This window comes from Heloderma suspectum, chromosome 4, assembly GCF_057233095.1.
Source record: "Heloderma suspectum isolate Gila_16-S chromosome 4, 16-S_ref, whole genome shotgun sequence".
Classification (NCBI taxonomy): Eukaryota; Metazoa; Chordata; class Lepidosauria; order Squamata; family Helodermatidae; genus Heloderma; species Heloderma suspectum.
In genome coordinates, this window is record NC_139461.1 from 306,122,734 (window position 1) to 306,144,752 (window position 22,019).

Genomic DNA, 22,019 nt, shown 5'->3' on the forward strand with positions numbered 1-22,019 from the left:
TTAAGAAGGGAAGACTGAGGGAAGATAGGATAGCGCTCTTCAAGTACTTGAAAGGCTGTCACAGAGAGGAAGGCCAGGATCTCTTCTCGATCATCCCAGAGTGCAGGACACGGACGGAATCATGGGCTCAAGTGACAGGAAGCCAGATTCCAGCTGAACATCAGGAAAAACTTCCTGACTGTTAGAGCAATATGACAATGGAACCAATTACCTGGGGAGGTGGTGGGCTCTCCCACACACTGGAGGCATTCAAGATTAAGCTGGACAGACATTTGTCAGGATTGGTTTGACTTAGATTCCTGCACTGAGCAGGGGGTTGGACTTGATGGTCTTATAGGCCCCTTACCCATGAAATTTTATGCCAAAAATAAATTTGTTAGTCTTTAAGGTATAAGGTACATCCTGTTGTTGTTTTTAAAAAATCTTAACACCCTGCATATAGTTACGGTTAGATATGCTGTAAGACTCTGTGAAGTTAGGGAAAAGTCAAATAAAGTTAAGATGAAACTTGGAATTGCTTTGTGTCCTATTAATATCACATTTAAATTGGAATAGGGCCATTAAAATACTAGTATTTTGAATGAAATAAAACAGCTATTAGATAGAAATGAACATTCCTGTCGCATTTAGTAATGTGTCTGTTAATATTTGAAGGACATTACTGAACTGAAGCTGACTAATGGAATTAATGAGAATTCAGAAATCAATATCCTTGGATGTTCTGTTGCGACCCTGAAAGTGCCATTCTCTGCCAGAGGAATTTCAAAGTGAGATCCCAGTGTACAACAGATGGATTGGACCTAAAAAGGACATTTTATTCTATTAATTTGGGTCTGAATAGAGACAATGGGTTTCTTGTCCCACTACTGGTATTAATTTAATCAGCAGTCCCAAGATCATTGTGTTATCACCAATTACTGCGGTTGTAATGGTCTTTGCTTATTCTGCATGTATATAAACTCTAACTGAATTGTCACAGGCTGTACTTCCAATTCCTCCATTCCCCCCACCTCACCCTTTACTCCTGAGTAACCCCGGAAAAGGACTTGCTTCCAAAGCATCCCACCCCCTAGTTATCTACAGTGTACCATTTTTCTTTTCTACTTTTTCACTCGGTATGTAACCTTGCACTGTGGAAGCCACTATATGTGTCATGCCTGCACTCCTACTCCCATCATGCCAAAAAGAGATTGGACATGCATAGGTTAGGCTTCAGGCCTGGAGTTGGAGAAGTACTTGCACCATCAAGGACCTGTGTGGTCAGTGGACGAAAACCGGCTTGGCTGTGCGGACCACACATAAGGTGAGACCAGGCCTGCCCTGCTCTCTGTCTTTGGACCCCCACGCTCCTGATGGGGACCCCCTAGAACTCTTCCACCCCGGAAAACACTCGTATGCCATACAAGTTGCTATGGTGTCCCACCAAACCCTTTTATGCACATTTATTTATTATTAACAACATTTGTATACTGCTTCTCCTTCAGAAGAATTTATTTTATTTTGAAAAAAGACTCCAGACTCAAGGAGATCCTTGGGCATAGTGCTGCTGTCCCTCACTTCCCCGGTCCCCCCCCCCCCGCCCCGCCATTGCTGTCACTGACTCATCTCACCTCACAAACCTGGAGCAAGTTTCCTTGGGGGACAGCAGCATTTCTGAATGGGAGCCAACAGTGCTCAGCTTGGTTCCCCACGGGTCAGCTGCCATCTTAGATGACCCCAAATGCAATGCCTGATGCCAACATCAGGGGAGGGGTTGTTGCTCAGTGGTAGAGCACACATGCAGAAGGAAATCCATGCAGGGTTCAATCCCTGGCGTCTCCAGGTAGGGCTGGGGAAACTCCTGCCTAAACTCCTGGAGAGCTGCTGCCAGTCATTGTTGACAATACCGGACTAGATGGACCAGTGTTGCTATGTTCCTAACACTGAGTTGGGCATTGCATCGGGGTAATCTAAGATGCTGGCTGGCACAGAACCAAGCACCAACTTGGCTTCTATCCACCCGCAGGACTGACATAGCTGAATGGCCCTTCTGAGCCTGTCGGCCCTCAGAAGCTACCAGACTATGCTGATCGCTGACATAAGGCCTGCATGCACTTGCATTTCCTGGGAATGATATCTGCATATATCTTAGCTTGCAACTTCAATCATTCCCCAATAAAAAGCTTTACCTTCCAATGGAAGATTACACTTCATGCATCCGATGAAGTGGACTCTAGTCCACGAACACTGATGCCATTATAGATGTGTTAGTCAATAAGGTGCCACAGAACTCTTTGTTATATTTGCTGCAACAGACCAACATGGTTCCACTCTTCGATGTTTATTATGCAGTGCTGCGCTGATGTTACTATTGCCGAACCTTTATGAGTTGTAGAACAGTGAATACAACTCTTTTTTAAGAAGCAACTGTTGGGGTTTTGTTGCACTGATTCACGCGTAGTATGTTAGAGCTGCCCCAAGAGAGCCAGTGTAGTGTAGTGGTGAGAGTGACGGACTGGGAGCCGGGAGATCCGGGTTCTAGTCCCCACTTGGCCATGGAAGCTCGCTGGGTGACTTTGGGCCAGTCACAGACTCTCAGCCCAACCTACCTCACAGGGTTGTTGTTGTGAGGATACAACGGTGAGGAGGAGGATAATGTAAGCCGCCTTGAGTTCCTTGCGAGAGGGAGAAAGGCGGGGTATAAATGCAATAAATAAATAAATAAACAAACAACTTCCACCAAAATAATAATTAAAAATCCACATTGGTGTAATACCTGGGAAAGAGCCTTCTCTGTAGCGGGAAGCCCTTCACAGGAAGATCCACCTGGTGTCTCCGCTGCATAGATATGGATGCTAGATTAAGAACTTCCTCTTCCAGCAAGCATTTAAGTTTAAATACATTGCTCTGATTATTCAGTTTACTACTGGCTTTTTAATATTTTGATACTTTCATTGTTACATTGGGGGGGGAAGAGGGTGATGGTGAACTGTTCTGAGGGCATCTGCCAGTTGGGCAGTGCATACATTTAATAAATAAATACAATTATTAGTCCTGCTAAAAGATCACAGAAGCATCCCCGGGTCTCCCAGTTTGCTGTTTTTTGTAACAGATCTCTTCATCTCGCCAGATAAAGAGATCTGCAGATCTCAAAAGCTTGCACATTTTTTGTGACCTTTGGTTAGCCTAACAAAGGTATTGCACTAATATGAATTTTAGCATTCTTTTTTTTAACCGCCAACAGGGCTACCTGATGCTTTTCACGTAAAGTTTCTCTCGCTTGCTCTTCAGAGACAGGAAGCAGCCGCGGAGACTGCACGTTCCTCCCGAATCCGCTCACTCTCCTCCCATCTGCCCACCCTCTTCCGGGGATGGAGGCGTCACCTGAGCTGACGTAGACAGCCTGGCTGGCCCTATATAAAGCAGCACGACGGCAGCCTTTTCCTTTAAATCCATTTGCACCTCGGTGTGTTGTGTTGGACGTGGAGTGTGCTCCCGGTATCTCCTTTGCAAATGGGTTCTGTAGCCTAGCGTTTCCTCCCCTGAGCCAGGTCACCTGTGGTCTCAAGCCGTTAGGATTCTGCTGGGCACAGCACTAAGATTTAAAGGTAATGGACCCGCTCTCCCCCTCCTCGATATCCCGTAACTTCCACGGGCTTTCCCGAGGCGTGTGCATGGATGGTTGTCTGCTCCCCTTTCTCTCTTTTATAGCACTTCGTATTTTAATGCATCCGTGTTGCATCTGATTGCATGGAGTTAAATGGTCCCTGGCGTTGCTTCGTTATCTCCCCCCCCCCCCACCAAGAGTGGGCTAGGCCAGGGCGAGCTTGCTAAGGAAAGAGCCCCTTTCTGTTGTGTTTTTCGGATTGCTGCCGAAGCACTAATCTTAAACCTGCTGCCCAGTGAAAGTGAACGAGGGCTGCGATCCTGCCAAGCGCGCTTGCTTGCTTCAGGCCAGCTTCAGCCCTCAGCACGTCTACTCGGAAGTCAGTCACGCGGCGCTCAGTGCGACTTACTCCACTGTAAGCGCGTTTGCGTGTTGCACCGTAAGCCCCGCCGGAGTCGGCGGCGGCGTCCGAGTAACCACGCGCGGGGATCAGTCGGGCTTCTGAAACTACTAGAGAACTTCGGGACCTGCGGAGTTCAAAAAACGCTGCTCTGTCTGCTGCAGGCGGCCCTTTGGGTTGTGCCGGCTTGCTCAGCGGCGAGGGCGGGGGCGGCCTTCGTTCTATGTCTTCTGCCAGCGTTATGTTTAAAAATAAAAGTTAAAAAAAAAATAGGAGAAGTGCAGATTTCAGCCCTCGAGGCAGTCGGGGCTCGCTTGAGCATGCATTCGCTGTAAGCGCCTGCCTTCGGCTTGTGGGGGCCCTTAGCAGCCCTTAGGGGTGTAGTCGCCTTATTCCGGATGATGCGCCCGCTTTTGCGGACGGGGAGACAAAACGTCTGGGCGTTCTGCCCTGTGGCGGAGCGTTCCATTCGGGGCCTCAGCGTTCCATTCGGGGCCTCAGCGTTCCATTCGGGGCCTCAGCGTTCCATTCGGGGCCTCAGCGTTCCATTCGGGGCCTCAGCGTTCCATTCGGGCCTCTTCTCGCGACCCGTCAATCTTCGGTGGGCAGCATTTGCTGCGGCGCTCGGTTTAGATTCCTCGCAAACAAGCCGCTCTTGTTTGCGTTTTCTCGCGCGCTAAGCAACATTTAATAGTTAACCCGCTTCACGTCTGCCGAAGTGTTTTCGCCGTTCGGGTCGCTGCTTGCTGTCCTGCCCTGTCCTTTCCCTGGCTGACAGCTGTGCGGTTCTGAGTATGGCAGCCCCGTGGCTATATTGCCTCGCATCATAAAATGCGGGGCACCCCCAGCCCCAGAATCCGCCCACTCCTCGAGTTCTGCATAATCGCTGCTAGCTAATATTTTCTTCCGCTTCTTGCCCCAGCCTCGAATTCAACGTACACGAAAGGCCCGCATCTTGCTGGCGCATAATGCAAAGGCTGCGGTTGCGGAAGGAGGGACGAGGCTCCGTACGTGTAGGGTGCAGCAGCGAGCCAGTTCGGTCCGGTTTGTTGCAGCTCGGCTGTGCAGTTTCGAGCAAGACTTTCCCCGCCCTGGGAAAAACAAAAACGCGCACGATAGATACGTGACAAATCTGTCGAAGGAGGGACAAAGGGGCTAAAGATCTTCCCACCCACCACTCCGAGTCACTTGAACGTGCTCAAATAACTCCTTGAGGGTTTTTTCCTTGTTAAAAGCTAACCACATCTTTAAAATTGAGATGGGAGCCCTTTCCATCTCCTGTAATGGCTTTTTGAAAGAACGTTTAGCATGTGCTTCTCCAATAGTCTGTTTCTTCAGAATTAATTTTGTAGCCCTAAATCTTTTCCATATGAAAGGAAATTACAAGAATGTGAGTCAGTTGTGCCAGTAGTAGGTCACTGGAGTGTGTGTGTGTGTGTAAGTAAACTGGTATAAACCAGATTTCTAGTTTCCCGTAGGTAGTCTTAACTCCTTTATTGCCATGTGCCCTCTGATGTTTAAAATAAAATTCCTAATGTTCTTTGTTAGCACCTTGCTTCTATTTCTCTTGTCTGGTAGAATGTTTACAATACAATAACGTGCAGGAAAATTGGGGGGGGTGTCAAAAGAGTTTTCTTATCATATAGATGGTGCTCCTGATTGCAAATACTTCAGAGAGGCTTTCACCCCTATTTTTTATTTTTATACCCAACTATTTATTTATTTATTAAATTTATTAATTGCCCATCTGGCTGGCCACCCAGCTGCTCTGGGCAATGTACAAAGAATACAACAAAACAGTCTAAAACAATAAAATTCTACAATAATACAATATAATAAAATTCTACAATACAGTGAAAGCCAGTGTGGTGTAGTGGCAAGAGTGTTGGACTAGGAGCTGGAAGATCCGGACTGTAGTCCCCACTCGGCAGTGGATGCTCACTGGGTGACTTTGGGCCAGTCACAGACTCTCAGCCCAACCTACCTCACAGGGTCGTTGTTGTGAGGATAAAATGGAGAGGAGGAGGATAATGTAAGCTGCCTTGGGTTCCTTGCAAGAGGAAAAAAGGCGGGGTATAAATGCAATAAACAAATAAAAACATTTTCTAAAATTACCCTAACCCACCCCAAATGCCTGCCTGAACAACCACATTTTTAATGCATGGCAGAAGCTCATTAAAAAGGGGGCATGGTGGAGTTCCCTGGGGAGGGAGTTCCACAGAGTGGGGGCCCCCGCCCCCGCCCCCGCCCCCGCCCGTCTAACTGTCCCGGCTGATGGGACAGAGAGAAGGCCATCTGAGGCTGATCTTGTTAAGTGGCCTGTCTGGTGTTGCTGGAGGTGCTCCTTAAGATAGGCTGGGCTGGAACCATATAGGGTTTCAAAGGTCAAAACCAACACCTTGAATTTGGCCTGGAAAACAACTGGTAACCAGTGCAACTCCTTCAGCATTGGAGTGATGTGATCTCGCCGGCAGCTGCCTTTAATCAGGTGAGCTGCGGTATTCTGTACCAGCTGCAGCTTCCGAACCGTCTTCAAGGGTAACCCCACATAGAGCACATTACAGTAGTCTAAACGAGAGGAGACCAGGGCATGTACTACCAATGGGAGCAGATGGTCGGGAAGGAAGGGGTGCAGCCGCCGTATCAGATGGAGTTGATACAGCGCTGTCTGGGTCACAGCTGACACCTGAGCCTCCATGGACAGCTGGGAGTCCAAAATGACCTCCAGGCGGCGGACCTGGTCTTTCAAGGGTAGCCGTACCCCATTCAACACCAGGTCAACATCCCCTAGCCTACCCTTGTCTCCCACCAAAAGTACCTCAGTCTTGTCAGGGTTCAGCTTCAGCTTATTCCTCCCCATCCAGCCACTCACCGTCTCCAGACATTTAGACAGGGATTCTACGGCCAACCTTGGTGAAGATTTGAACGATAGGTAGAGCTGCATGTCATCCACATACTGATGACACCGCACCCCAAACCTCCTGATGATAGCCCCCAGCAGCTTCACATAGATGTTAAATAGCATGGGGGAGAGGATGGAACCCTGTGGCACCCCACAAGTGAGTGGCCACGGGTCTGAAACCTCCTCTCCCAGTGCTACCCTCTGGTACCTGCCGGAGAGGAGGGACCGGAACCACTGCAATAAATGTAAAGCAGTGAAAACATGACGCTTGGTAAAAGCAGTACAATCAAAACAACATCCACTCCAAATGAATGAACGCTGTTCAGTACAATGGGGAAATGAAGGCACTGTACTTGGGGATAATGTTGTGTGGAAGTAACCCAAAATATATCGCTTTTGAATTAATATCTGGCGGATAAGTTCTGCCTGTTCTCAGGAACACAATCTTAATTTTGATGCCATAGGGAACATCTGGATTCTTTAAGGTTCATGGTGTCTCCCACATTCAAACAGCAGCCATGGTATTTTTAAGACGGTGAGAACATATTTTCAAAAAATAGCATATTGTGGGTTGGTGTGACGGCAATGTACAAAACTTGAATATATAGAGATGTAGATGTCCTGACTTGTGAAAAACTTCTGGGTAGAAATATGTGACAGGCTTGGCTCCAAAGCAGCCTTCCCCAACTTGGTGCTCTCCAGGTGTGTTGGACTACAACTCCCAGTATCCCCCAGCCATGCTGGTAGTTGTAGTCCCAATACATCTGGAGGGCATGGGAAGGGGGTACGTATCCCATCTGCCCTACTTGCTCCACTACTTGTCTGTACCGACTTGATTCCCATGTGGGTTGTCACTCCCATAACAAACCAGAGTCCAAAGCCTGGGTTTGTTCTAGTTTGGTTGGGAAGTGACAAGCCAGGGTCCAGTGGAACAGGAAGCTTTTGCTTCCTTGTTGGTCTAGCTGCTCCCACTGGAGGAAGGAGCCAGGCACAGACAATCATGATCGGTGTGCCAGTACATGCTTCTTGAACGATCAACCAGTCTTCTCAGGAATTATTATTATTGTATTTATTTATATCCCTCCTTTTTCCCAATGCTGGGACTCAAGGTGGCTTTACAACATTAAAAACGTGTACAGTGAAAATGTATAAATAGAACTATAAAAAATTTAAAAATACAGTTTAATAATACAATTTTATAAATATCAGAATTTAAAAAGACAACAACAATATAAACAATAGTAACAATCCACCATATTCTCAAAGGTCCAGGAATTCTGGTTTATTGCATCCCAGCGTCGTCACTGTGCCCCAGTCTCTTTGAGATGACTAGGAGTTGTCTATTAACTACTTGTGAGGTCTGTGTGTGTATTTAAATAAGAGTGCTCCAGTTCAGGATGTCAGCCAGCCACGGCCTCCTTCAGCAAGCCATTCCATCGTCTCCCCACCCCCTTCCCATTTTTCTTTCCCAACTGATGGGCAGTATTCTGTGGCCACATAATATGGTTGATCCTATTGCGCTGTGTTTTATTTGGGGCGGGGATTGCCCCCTTGGTTTTTTCCCCCCAAAGGTTTCTTTGTACTTCTGCAAACCTCAGGGCTCCCTTTGGTATACTGATACCTCCCTCTTTTTCTTAGTGGCCCCAGTCTGTCCTCGCTTGCCACCTGAACTTGCTATTAGGAGTGATTATGCATGACCACAATAGCACTGGTGCCTTCTCTCTGATCATGTATTACAGGCGTCCAGAGGAATAAAGACCCCTTTTCTCCCATAAATATGGATTTTTTAAAAAGGTTCAAGACGTCTCGCAGGACAGGGCATTATTGCAGCATGTGCTGTAAGTTTCTTGTCGCTGGTACCTCCTTAAGAAAGGTGCAGGGCTTGCGCTTGTGTTCAAACTTGAAATGTAGAGTTGTCTATTGTTCGTCCAAAACTTCACTCTAGTATCTCAAGAGAGGTAGAGCCCTGTTGCAAACCAGCCAAGAACTCCTGATGGGAGTCTCGTTCCATTTGGCCAACTACTTACTCCGTTGTACACAGCTGACTTGCTTCCCCCCCCTTGAAGTTGCCTTTTATGTTTTTATGTGGACCATACCTGTTGGATAACTCTAACCTACCATTTTAAATGCTGCCAGGAGCTGCAGATGCCAGTACTGAAATGATAGAAGAAACAAGAGGTAGAATCGACCTAAGAGCTGTACTTGCCCTCAGCTCCCTGTCCCTTGCCTGCCCATTTTATTCCAGCCAACAGCACACAGCCCCTTCTGCTTCTAGTCCCTGTGGCAAGCCTCCAGAAATCCACTCATAGGGACAAGTGTTTCTGCCCCTTTGAGGATGTCCTTCAGCACACTGACCCCTTCCCCCAAGCTACCTGCAGCTTGCACTCTTCCAAGACCTGGTGCACTTTAAGACTTTTTCTTTCCCCCTCCCCACCCCTTTCATCTCTCCTGACTTGTTTGGAGCAGACAAAAGACTTGGATATGAAGGGAACGTTCGTGATGAGCACAGATCATGGTTTCTGAACCAAGCCAACTGACAATCTTTTCTTCCCTTACAGAAGTTGGACTCCAAATGGCTTACTTCGCTGAGCAGTTGACTGTTCTGAGCGAGATTTGTGTTGGAAGAAGCATCACTGTTCCAAGTGCAATACTGTTGTTGTTGTTCAGTCATTCAGTCGTGTCCGACTCTTCGTGACCCCATGGACCATAGCACGCCAGGCCTTCCTGTCCTGCACTTTCTCCCGGAGCATGCTCAAGTCCATATTCATTGCATCGGTGATGCTATCTAGCCATCTCATCCTCTGCCGTCCCCTTCTCCTTTTGCCTTCAGTCTTTCCCAGCATCAGGGTCTTTTCCAGAGAGTTTTCTTTTTGCATTAGGTGGCCAAAATATTTGAGCTTCAGCTTCACTATCTGTCCTTTCAATGAGCACTCAGGGTTGATTTCCTTTAAGATGGACTGATTTGACCTCCTTGCAGTCCAGGGGACTCGTAAGAGTCTTCTCCAGCACCCCAGTTCGAAAGCATCAATTCTTCTGCGCTCAGCCTTCCTTATAGTCCAGCTCTCATAGCCATACGTTACTACTGGGAAAACCATAGCTTTGATTAGACGGACCTTTGTCGGCAAGGTGATGTCTCTGCTTCTTACTATGCTGTCTAGGTTTGCCATAGCTTTCCTCCCCAGGAGCAAGCGTCTTTTAATTTCATGGCTGCAGTCACCATCTGCGGTGATCTTGGAGCCCAAGAAAATAACACCTGTCACTGCTTCCATTTCTTCCCCTTCTATATGCCAGGAAGTGATGGGGCCAGATGCCATGATCTTCATTTTTTTAATGTTGAGTTTCAAACCAGCTTTTGCACTCTCCTCTTTCACCCTCAACAAGAGGCTCTTTAGATCCTCTTCGCTTTCCGCCAATACTGTAAAGATTCCCTTTAAACTCTGCTCACTCACTATCTCAAACAATGGATGCATATTCTTTTGGAATGTGCTGCTGCAGCATGAAACATTTGAGCCTTTCATTGAGGCTGTGTTCAAACAGGGTCTTATGATTTGCTACATACTAGGCAGGGTTGAAGCTTTCAGTGCTTGAGGGCTGCAAGTAATCCTTCACATACAGCAGATGTAGTAGAGAGAGGCACCATTGACAGTATGCTGATGGCTTGTACAGTTATGGGACCGTATGTACCCATGTGGGGAAACAAATTGTGCTAGCATACGTACAGCAATTTTGCCATAGGGTAGAATCCAACTGAAGTCCTACTTAGAGTAGACCCATTGAAATGGATGGGATTTAAGTTCACGACTAACTTAAATCCCATTCATGTCAATGGGTCTGCTCTAAGTAGGACTTCAGTAGGATTTTACCCATACCTTCCTCTAACCTGCATTTCTGTTTGAGGACCACTGTTATCCCACTTCCCTACAACCAATTAGCAATAGAGAATAATTGGAGTATGAGTTTAAAAAAAAATCTTTACTCTGTGGCCTTTGGGCAACCAATTTCCCACACATTGAGGGGAGTTCACAGAAATGGCCCCTACATGGAAAGTGTGTGTGTGTGTGTGTGTGTGCGCGCATGCGCGTTTTATGCCTTCACCTCTTCTGAAATGCATGAAGGCCACTCTTCAATACAGACCCACATTGTGGCTGTTTCTTAACATTCATAGCGGGTTTCTGTTTTGTCTCCCAAGGTTTACATCGTGCACAAGAACAAAGACCAAGAAATATGGCAGCAATCCCGTCAAGCGGCTCCCTGGTGGCAACCCATGACTACTACAGAAGTAAGAACGGGGAAAGGGCATTATTTGCATGGAAACTGTCCCAGCTTCAACTCCTGGGATCTCCCAGAGCTGTGAAGACTTTTGCTTGAAGCCTTGCAGAACCACTGGCAGTCAGGAGTTGACACAACAGTGGGCTAGATGGAACCTTGTTTTGACTCTGCATAAGGCAGCCTCATACGCTCAGTGCCTCTGCCTTGCTTTTTCGTTGGTCATCGAAATGGGGGAGCATTTGGGAGTGGTGATAGTGGGTCCCTCTTCCTGACCAAGGATGAATGGATACAGCCTTTCCCTTGGATGGATGTACCATGATTCCCTACCCCTCCAAATACAGTCCTTGAAACCATAATCCATCTGTAGTATTTGTTCCAGCCTTGAAACGGGGGCTACCAACTTGTCCTCTAGCTGCTGGAAGACTTTGTTCAGTCTTGTGTAGTGTTGCTGTCTGCCACCTTCCCCCTGCCTCCTTCCCAAACACGAATAGCCCTGTCACTTTTCTGGGTCCCCCTCCAGGGTAAAGAGCCCCAGAAGCTCTAGGATGCTCTTTCTACCTTCGAAATGCTGCTGTGCAGTGCTTCCTGAGCTGGTGAAGGGACACAAATAACGGGGTGGGGGGGCTGATGTGGCCCCTACTATGCTCACCCGGAGGCAGAACTGCTTTGCAGGTCAGGCAGGATCTCAATGTTCCTTGGCATGCGCTTTTACGTAGTGCATAGCCAAATAGGGCTGCCTTTGTTAGGATGGAATTCTCAGAACCGGGTGCTATGTATCTGTGGTGCCCTCTAGATAGCTGGCTGGCCGGCCGGCCTTTCTTAGTGAAATGCTTTTCTTTCATGTGGGTGCTCTGGAATGCTTCTCATAAAGGAATATTTTTTCTAATATATTGGAAGAGAAAGCAATACGAGTTTTACAAGAAAGAAGCAAGGTCAAGATGTGCGATCCCTCCTGCCTTTTGCTTATTTGACCCCATGATGTTCTTGGAAACTGTGGGAGAAAGCATCTCTTTCTTGCCTTCTCCAGACTGTGGTGCCGGTGAGCAAGGGGACATGTCCTGCTCAGCATCCTCCTCATCAGGGGCCTGGGGGGCACTTGCCCCTGCAAACAAACTTCTGGAGCTGTGTTTTCAGTTTGCCATTCTCAATATGAGTTCTCTCTAGAAGAGTGAACCAACCCGTATACTACACTCTGCATCTAAGGCCCTCCTCTGGGAGTCTCCTCCGAGGGAGGCTCGGAGGGTGGCAGTAACAGAGAGGGCCTTTTCAGTGGTGGCTCCCCATTTGTGGAATCATCTCCCTGACAAAGCCTGCCTGGTGCTAACGTCGTCATCTTTTCCATACCAGGTTAAAACTGCCCTCCTCTCTCAGGCACTTGGCAGCGTATAACGAGTCTCTTGTCTCTGGCTGATCGTTTTAAATTGTTTTAGATTTTTGTTGTGTGTTATTTGTTTTATGTCATTACGCGAATGATTTTTGTATTTTATGTAATGTATTCTAATGGTTTTTAATTTTTGTGAACCACCCAGAGAGCCTCAGCTGTTTGGCAGTTTAGAAATGTAAGAAATGAAATGAATGAATTGGCCCCCTAAAAGGCTATATCCAAAGGCTGTTTTTATAAGACACAAGGCCAACTCCTGCTCGCAGAATGTCCTTATTTGTCTTCCTCTGGGATCCACGCCTGATGCGTTGATCTAAAATGGTAGCAGCAGTGAGTCTTCACAGCTAGTGTTGCAGGACAGCAAGTGGTGGTGGCGGAAAGTTTCCTCTCACCGTCTCTGTTCCAAAAACTGCAGTTCTTTGCCAACAGAGTCTCGAGAGCAGTTGCTGCTTGGTTGAACGAGCCAAACGCTCCACAAAATTCTAAATGTGCTTTTATCAGCAGGCGGTAGTTGGAATTTCCAGTTCCTTTTGTTTGTCAAGTTATGGCTTCAGAGTCTTCATTAGACTCCTGGGCAACAAAGCTCTACAGGCACCGAGTGGAAGTCTGTGCTGGGAAAAATAGTGATGTCAGTCCATCCTTCCTGGCTTTGGATGGTCGTCCTGTGAAAAGTGGCACTAATCTTTTAACTTTGGTGAACTGCCCAGAGAGCTTTGGCTATTGAGCGGTATAAAGGAAAGGAAATAAATAGATAGCTAGATCTTGGGGAGGTGTCCGTCCCCGGATCCAGATTTTCATCGAAGGCTTACCATGTGCCAGTGCCTCCTTAACAGAACTCTGTTGGCAGGCTTACAAAGGGAGGGGAACCCACCATTCGTGATAATGACCAAGATGGTGTTTTTCTAGGATTGTTCCAATCGGCATAGCTCCTTATCCTACACCGTAGGTCCTACAGCAATTGGAACAAATTAGTTGAGAACGCTTTATGGTGTTTACTTACAAAAAATGATCACCTCTTGTTTCCAGATCAAAACACATAACTGAGAAATCTGAGTGTTTCTTCTCCATCTCCCCATCCATCGTTGGACCGTTAAGAACGAGGCGCTGGCACGCTCTCACAGCCTGCTCTCCCCCCCCCCCAAATGTGGAGAGGCTCAATTGCCTGGTGGCGCTCTGCAATAGCAGAGGTCACAATAAAAGTGCATATTGATCCACTGCCCTTCTCTCTCTACTCGTGGAACAATGCTGCAATGTGGGATTAAGATGGTGTCTGGTAGCAAATGGAGTCTAGCTGAAAGTATTAACTTCTGGCAGTGTAGGTGGCGTATGTGCCGGTCTGTGTAAAGTCCGGAGTTCTTCACTGGACTTTGGAACACATCTGATAAAGATGGTGGAATTTTGCGCGGGCATTTCGGAGCTGGAAGCTGTTGCTTTTAGAAGCCTGTCCATAGCTCTTTATGACTAACCCAAAGAAACTCTTCCTTGCTCTAGACCTGGCATTCTATTCCATCCCTTTGCTCTCCATCATTATTTTGCTAAACAGGAAAACAGCTCCTTGTAATGCGTGTTCTGTTCTGGCCAACTGTGAAGCTGGAAGATTTGCCAGATGTTCCTAGAAGCAAATGTCATGCCAGCCTTCCCCCAACCTGGGGCCCTCCAGATGTCTTGGATTAGAACTCCCAGCACCCCCAACCTGGGGTGCTCCAGATGTGTTGTAGTCCAACACATTTGGAGGCCCCCAGGTTGGGGGAAGGCTGTACTAGGAGGCGATCTGGAAGCAAATCTTAACTCAACTGCAACAGCTCTCAGTGGCTGGCTGGAGGATGCTGGGAGTTGTAGTCCAACATATCTGGCGGGCATGAGGTTTGGGGCGGCTGTGTCAGATCACTGTGCAAAGCTGCTTTATGCTGGATCAGATCATTGGTCCATGTAGCCAAGTATGTTCTTCTCTGATTGGCAGTGTCTCTCCAAGTGTCTTGACACAGCTTGGTCTAAACCTCTTTGGGAGGGTTGGGCTCTGCAGTCATCCAAAACATAGCTAAGAGGAAGTGTCTTGATCGTTATTCCAGGAAAAAAGGAGTAGTCAGCACCAGAATGCAGATGGGGGAAGAGGTGGAGGCTTCAAAATGCTGCCAAGACGTTTGAAAGCTTAATTGAGAAATGTCAAATGCCCCGCGTGTTTGGAATAAGCCTTCCCTGGGTGCAAAAATTTAACTGGCTACAGCAGCCTTGCCCAATCTGGTGTTCTCCAGGTGTCTTGGACTACAGCTTCCATCTCCCCCAGCCAGTGTGGCATGTGATATTTCTGGAAAAAAGCTTTCTATCATCGTGGGACTGTTTCGAGACCTCTGCCTCTCTCTTGCTCCAGTTAACTTTTAAAAAAAAACACAAAAGTTCCTCAAGCATCTCTAATGCAGGGTTCTCTCGCCCCGCTGCTTGGGAATGTTGGGCTCTGCAGTCATCCTAGCCTAGCGTAAATCCTGCCTGTCCCCGACCTGCAGCCAGAGGGCCCGATGCTGCCAACGGTGCAATGTTTGGTCTAATGGGACGTGTCTTGCTTTGCAGGGCGTCTGGGTTCCACTTCCAGCAACAGCTCCTGCGGAAGTGCTGAGTACTCTGGGGAAGTCATCCCACACCATCCAGGTCAGTATTTCAGCTCCTGCCCTAAGGTGCCCCCCAGAGGAAGCCCACGTCAAAGGGATCGTTGCCCATGGCAGCTGACGCTTCATGTGCAGCACCGGCCAGCACTGTTAGGCCTTGCTGTTAAGAACATGGGAAGAGCTCTGCTGGGTCAGACCAAGAGTCCGTCTTGTCCGGCATTCTGTTCACGCAGTGGACAACCAGTTGTGGACCAGGAAGCCACAAGCAGGACAGAAGTGCAACAGCACCCTCCCACCCATGTTCCCCAGCAACTGGTGCACATAGGCATACCACCTCAGGTACTGGAGGTAGCACATAGCCCTGTTGGCTCTGCTTGTGACTGGGCGTGACCTGGAGCACTTGCAATACACCCCTGTGGCTGTTGTCCACTGCAGCAGAAGACTAGTCACGGTGGAAGATGGGCGTTTGCCGAAGAGGGCTTCAGTGTAACGGTAGAGAGCCGGGGATGCATGCCTTGGCCCCGCTCCTCCTCTCCCAACCTCCCCCTATTCATGAGGAAGGTCTGCAAAGGGTGAACACGGTCCCAGAGCCTCATGCGAGCAGGGGCTTACACTGCTTACGCTGCCTTTGCCAACCTTCTCCATCAACACGGGGGAGTTGGAAGCGGAGGGGATGCACTGTTATCGGAAAGCCCTATTCAGCAGATGCTTGAAGAGGCCACTCTGTCGCTGAGAAGTGTGTGTCAGCCATGATGCATCTCCTCTTTTAAGGAATTCCCCGGTGAGCTTCTGAGGGGATTACAGGGTTCGCTGGAGCACAGTTTGAAAACTGATTTCTGAGTAATAGTAGTCTGGTAATCTGAAAGGGTATCCACCAGAGCTTATGAACGTGGTCCTGGGAGATCCCACCCTGCACAACCTGTCACATGGGTACTTGCATGTGCAGCTGCACTGCATAGGGCAGGGGTGGGCAGAAGGTAGATCTCTAGACTTTTGGACCCACAAGCCAGCATGGCCAGTGGTCAGGAATGCTGGGAACTGAAGTCCAAAACATCCGGAAATCTACTTTCTGTCTGCTCCTGATGTAGGGAACATGAATTGGCCCCACAAATTGAATTGGTAAGAGCTCTTGGTATTTTTATGGTTCTGGATTCTGACAGTGTCTCTGTTCTTGTAGGTCTCCCCAAGTCTGACCCTGGACACTGGTGGGCCAGCTTTTTCTTTGGAAAGCCAACTCATCCAGTCATGACAACTGTATCGGAATCCCCAGAGAAGTAAGTGGCCTCGTGCCGAGATTGAAAATGGAACGTTCGTCCGTCTCTGTGTGCGAGACCCTTGGTTGTTGCTGGCGGTATATTGCCTAAATATATAGACATCTCCTTGGGGCACCTTGAATTCTTGTGTTCTACAGCCAGAATTGGGGGCGGGCGGGTTGTATAGTCTGAGTTTTCCTTTGTGAGGGGTAGAGGTGTGCAATGTAAAGAGCTTGCATCTGTTCTCTGTGCCTCTTCTCGTGAAACCAGATGACTGGGGGAGAAGACTCCCGAAGCTCTGGCTTACCTGTGTGCACATGGTGCGCCCATGAAAGGGTATTAACAGTGTATGTATAAGCACCTAGGGGTGAGGGAGCCTATGCAAGAACCTACAGCTGGTTATGCCAGCTCAGGCATTTCTGGAGAATCAGGCTTACTCCCAAATTGCATTCAATTTAGTGGAACTTGCTTCTGAATTAAGTATGTTTAAGATTCCTTTGGGGGCAGCAGCAAGGAAAAAGCGATCTGCCTCAGGATCATTGCTGTGGGGAGTATGCAGCCCCCAGTGCCTGCTCATACCCAGCGTATCTGGTGGCTATGAGCCAGCATTTCGTGTGGCCCTTGAGGCTGAAAAGGTCGCACACCCCTACTCTACATGAATTCAAGTGAATTCATGGGTGAACTGAATTTTGGAGATGCTCTTGGGGGCTGCATTCCAATGGTGGGTGGGGCCAAAGGCAAAAGGGGCAGGGACAAAAAACACCAGCACATTTTAGCTTAAAGCTCTTACTGGCAGTACCTAAGCCTTAGGAGAGGCATTTTAACCTTTCATAATGAGTGGGGGAAAGACCATGCAAAAGCTAGGAAACCAGCAAATGATAAGGGGATGTGGCCTTTGGTAGAGCCCCAGACGGCCATATGTAGCCCACAAGCCTGAGGTTCAGTACCCGAGCTCTACATGCTGTCCTTCTCCAGGGCATTGACAGGAGATTGAGTGGGTCTACTTTCAGTTAATAATAACATACTCTAACCCATGGCTCTGCTTTCCTCTCTCCCCTGCCCTTCCAATCGTGCAGCTCAGGAACTTTCCAGGTGGCAAGCGGCGTGATCACATGTGGCCTGGCTCAGGAAGTGATGAGGAAGCGCCACGCCAGCGAGCCCAGCAAACCGAACACCAGTCCCACTGCATGAGGAAGCTGATGCACCCTGGCTGGCGCTTCTGACCTGAACGCTAGGAGTCAGAGCCCATTTTCCACTCCCCCTCCCTGTAGAGTAGGTAGGCTGCCTTGAGTACTACTTTAGACGTAGGTTTTTATAAAAACAAAAATGGCAACTAAAAAAAAAAATCTTCTACACCATCCTTTTCTACTCTTTTTTTTTTGAGTCAATGGAGCTACGTCTCTTTTTTCCACACAGCCTTGGTAACGCTTTTTTTTGTTCTTTTTGTACTTGTCTAATGGAAACTTAATAAAATCTCGAGCAGCCATCTAAACTGTGTGTGTGTGGCTGGAATTCTACTGAACTTGAGCAAACTGTTCACAAACAATCCTGTGCTTGTTGTATGGACCTGAACACTAAGCCTCTCAAAATGTTCTGCTTTATATAGGAAGCTGCCTTATACCAGGTCTGACAGCTGTCCGTCCGTCCGTCCATCCATCCATTTATTTATTTATGTCATTTCTATACAGCCTAATAGCTGAAGCTCTCCGGGCGGCTCACAAAAATTAAAACCACAAAACACAGCATAAAACAATATATAATATGAAAGCTTAAAACCACAATATAACAGCACAACCAGAATAAAACCTAGCAGCAATGCAGAGGTTTGAAATACAGATTTAAAACACCAGAGCTAAAAGACTAGGAAGCTAAAATGCTAAAATTCTGGGAGAACAAAAAGGTCTTCACCTGGCGCTGGAAGGAGAACAACGTAGGCACCAGGCACACCTCTCCAGGGAGCTCATTCCACAGCCAGGGTGCCACAGCAGAAAAGGCCCTCTTCCTCTTAACGTATTCAACCCACAAGTCTCTGGCCTTTCTTGGTGCAGTTTATTTCCTGCTGCTGCATAAAGAGCCCACGGAACTTTTCTCCGTAGACATTCCTGCCGCAAATGCTGGAAAGCATTACTGTGAGATGCAGGTTTACATCAACCCTACATGTTCTTTTTACTGGGGTTTGCTTGGTGCCTCTCACTCATCACACATGTAGAGTTAACAGCAATGCAAGCAATTGAAAAGGGGCAGAGATAGAAGCAAATATCTACAGGCAGGCTTATCCGAGAGCAAGTCAAGCTGCAGCTGTTCTCTCTTGCAATTCAGAGCATGCCAAAACCATGGGGAAAGAAAGCAGTACCTATTCTGGTATGTTCTCAGCTGTTGCATGCCAGCAATCTGCAATAGGCCTCTGCACCCTTTTTGTCTTTGACACTCGCATGCCTTTTAGTGCTTTCTCCTGCTAAAAAGATGGCATTGTTCTGGCTTTGCAGGCTTAGGTAGCTCAAAGAGCCAGCTGCACGCTAGAAGAGCTGCCTTAGCAACAGGTAAGACCCTGCTGGCTCCAAAGACGATCACCCCCCCTTTTTGCTACTACACTTGCACGTTAATAGAAAATGGGTTTGTGGTTTTCAGTACAAAAAAAATCATACTAAAAAGACATTTTGGCCTCATTCGCAGGAGTGTCTGTTGCTGAAGTTCTTCAGCCATTTAAAAGCAAGAATTTGACATACAATCCAGCACATCTTTGTATTTAAGAGCAGGAATTGCATGGTGATGACAGGATTGGCAGGGGAGAGATGGAGTGCTCAGTCTTACTTGTGCCCAGCATCGAAACCAAACAGGCTCCCAGAGCGGGGAAGCCCATTCTCTGTGTCCAGTGTAGACATACAGCTCTCTGTCCTTCCTCTGCCAGGCCCAGCGGGCTAGGAAAACAACTGCAGGCTAATGTATTTTCAAGCTGGTCCCGCACATCTGTTATCAGCAAAAGTCTGAAAATGGGATTACTTTGGCTCCTTTCACATGTGTAGGGCTTGAATCAGTAGTAACTTCTAGTTCAGCACAGAACAGAGCAGCCTTTATTGGACAGGCTGGGCAGGGATGATGGTAGTTATAGTGCAACACATCTGGAGGGTCTGAGGTTGGAGAAGACTGAAGAAAAGGAATAATTGCTTTGTGTGCTTGAATTGATGGGGGTGGGGGGGATTGTAGTGGTAACTGGAAATGCTAGTCTAATAGGCCAAGTCATACACGCATGAAATGTCTGTCCTACAGATGCTTTACTTTGAACGGGCATAGGGGGATTTCAAAATTTGGAAGCTGCATGGGAACAGAAAGTGCCTATCCAGAGTCATCGAAGGAAAATGCAATGTGTTCCAAGACACATTTAGCATGAGGATGACCAAAATAACACACATCCATTGGGGGATGATGAGCTTCAGATGTGCTTTTATATTCCAGGCACAGATGTACAAATGGAAGCCTTAGTCATTTCTGAGCCAATGAAAACTTTCTGTAGTCAATAGCAAATGAGCCAAAGCACAGCTGCCTCGTACCATAATGGAGAGACGAAGCGAGTGAGTGGAAAAACCATTTGGACTGTCTACTGTTCCAGCCTTGCACTTCAGTTAAAAGATCAGACTTGTGAAATGCTGTTCCTGTTACCAGATAGCAGGGACTAGGCCTTGTTGCTCTAGGCTGCACACACGGGCCACTTCACACATTACTTTTAAGTGATTACACTTAAGATGGTTGCAATGAACACTGAAATGAGTGTGTAAACATAACGCATCTGGATGCATGTTATATGCAGGTACATTCATCAGGAAGCTGTGATGGGTTGCAGATTCTTGTTGAGCATACATTGGATTGATGGGGCAAACCTGGGTGATGCTCCTATTTCCACTGTACAATGTCACAAGAACATGGCGGCTAGGACCGGTGTGCTAGCTGCCAAAATAAGCAGGAAATATTCGGAGGGATGATTGGAGAGATTGGGTGGGCCTCCTACCTGTTGAGAAGTACAGAATATGGGTAAGAGAATTGCTGGAGGTATTAGTGAGGAACAGATCTGCATTGCTCTGCACTCCATGGCTTAAAATACCGGAACATGATCATCTGCAGATCCCTGCTTATGGTCCAGCAAGCTCTTCCTGTGTGCAGCTGAGATTGTGAATATGTATAAAAAGACTTAAACCTCAAACGTTTCAAAATGCCTATAAGACCAGCAAGTCCAACCCCCTGCTCAATGCAGGAATCCAAGTCAGAGCATCCCTGACAGATGGCTGTCCAGCCTCATCTTGAATGCCTCCCATGTGGGAGAGCCCACCACCTCCCTAGCTCATTGGTCCCGTTGTCATATTGCTCAAACAGTCAGGATGTTTTTGCTGATGTTCAGCCAGAATCGGGCTTCCTGTAACTTGAGCCCATGATTCCGTGTCCTGCACTCTGGGATGATCGAGAAGAAATCCTGGCCTTCCTCTCTGTGACAACTTTTCAGGTACTTGAAGAGCACTATCATCTCTCCCCTCAGTCTTCTCAAGGCTAAACATGCCCAGTTCTTCAGTCTCTCCTCATAGGGCTTTCTTTCCAGTCCCCTGATCAACTTTGTTGCCCTCCTCTGAACCCCTTCCAGTTTGTCTGCATCCTTCTTAAAGTGCGTTGTCCAAAAATGGACACAGTACTCCAAATGAGGCCTAACCAGTGCTAAGTAGAGGGGAACTAGTACTTCATGGAATTTGGAAGCTATATGTCTATTAATGCTGCCCAAAATAGCAATGCCTTTTTCGCAGCCACATCACATTGTTGGCTCATATTCAGCTTGTGAACTACAACAATTCCAAGATCCTTCTTCCTTATAAGTATTGTTGAACCAAGTATTCCCCATCTTGGAGCTGTGCATTTGGTTTCTTTTTCTGAGGTGCAGAACTTGGCATTTATCCCTATTAAATTTAATTCTGTTGTTTTCAGCCCAATGCTCCAGCCTATCAAGATGACTTTGAATTTTGTTTCTGTCTTCCAGGGTATTAGCTATCCTGCCCAATTTTGTGTCATCTGCAAATTTGATCAGCATTCCCTGCACCTCCTCCTCCAAGTCATTAATAAAAATGTTGAAGAGCACTGGGCCCAGGACTGAGCCCTGCGGTACCCCACTCGTTACCTCTCCCCAGTTTGAGAAGATCCCATTGATAAGCGCTCTTTGAGTCCGATCCTGTAGCCAAGTGTGGATCCACCTGATAGTTTTTTCATCTAGCGCACTTTTAGCTTGTTTGCTAATGAGGATATTATGGTGCACTTTGTCGAAAGCTTTGCTGAAGTCAAGGTGTATTATGTCCACATTCCCACAGCCCACAAGGGAGGTTACCTGATCAAAAACTGAGATCAGTCTGGCAGGATTTGTTCTTGACAAATCCATGTTGGCTTTGAGTAATCACTGCATTATTTTCTAGGTGCTTACAGATGGATTGCTTTATGATCTGCTCCAGAATTTTCCCAGGGATTGATGTCAGACTGACTGGTCTGTAGTTCCCAGGTTCCTCCTTTTTACCCTTTTTGAAGATAGGGACAACGTTAGCCCTCCTCCAGTCATCTGGCACTTCCCCCGTCCTCCATGATTTCTCAAAGAGAATAGACAGC

General features: G+C 47.4%; 1 protein-coding gene across 1 annotated transcript; it reads left to right on the top strand.

The window, feature by feature from the left end:
• Positions 1 to 3,422: 3,422 nt before the first annotated feature.
• On the top strand, positions 3,423 to 17,883 carry PPDPF (pancreatic progenitor cell differentiation and proliferation factor). Its single transcript, XM_084854388.1, has 5 exons — positions 3,423 to 3,587; positions 11,078 to 11,167; positions 15,104 to 15,181; positions 16,316 to 16,412; positions 17,468 to 17,883. Exons 2-5 carry the CDS (start codon positions 11,113 to 11,115, stop codon positions 17,580 to 17,582), a joined length of 345 nt encoding a protein of 114 aa, XP_084710514.1. The 5' UTR covers positions 3,423 to 3,587; positions 11,078 to 11,112; the 3' UTR covers positions 17,583 to 17,883.
• The last annotated feature ends 4,136 nt before the right edge of the window (positions 17,884 to 22,019 follow it).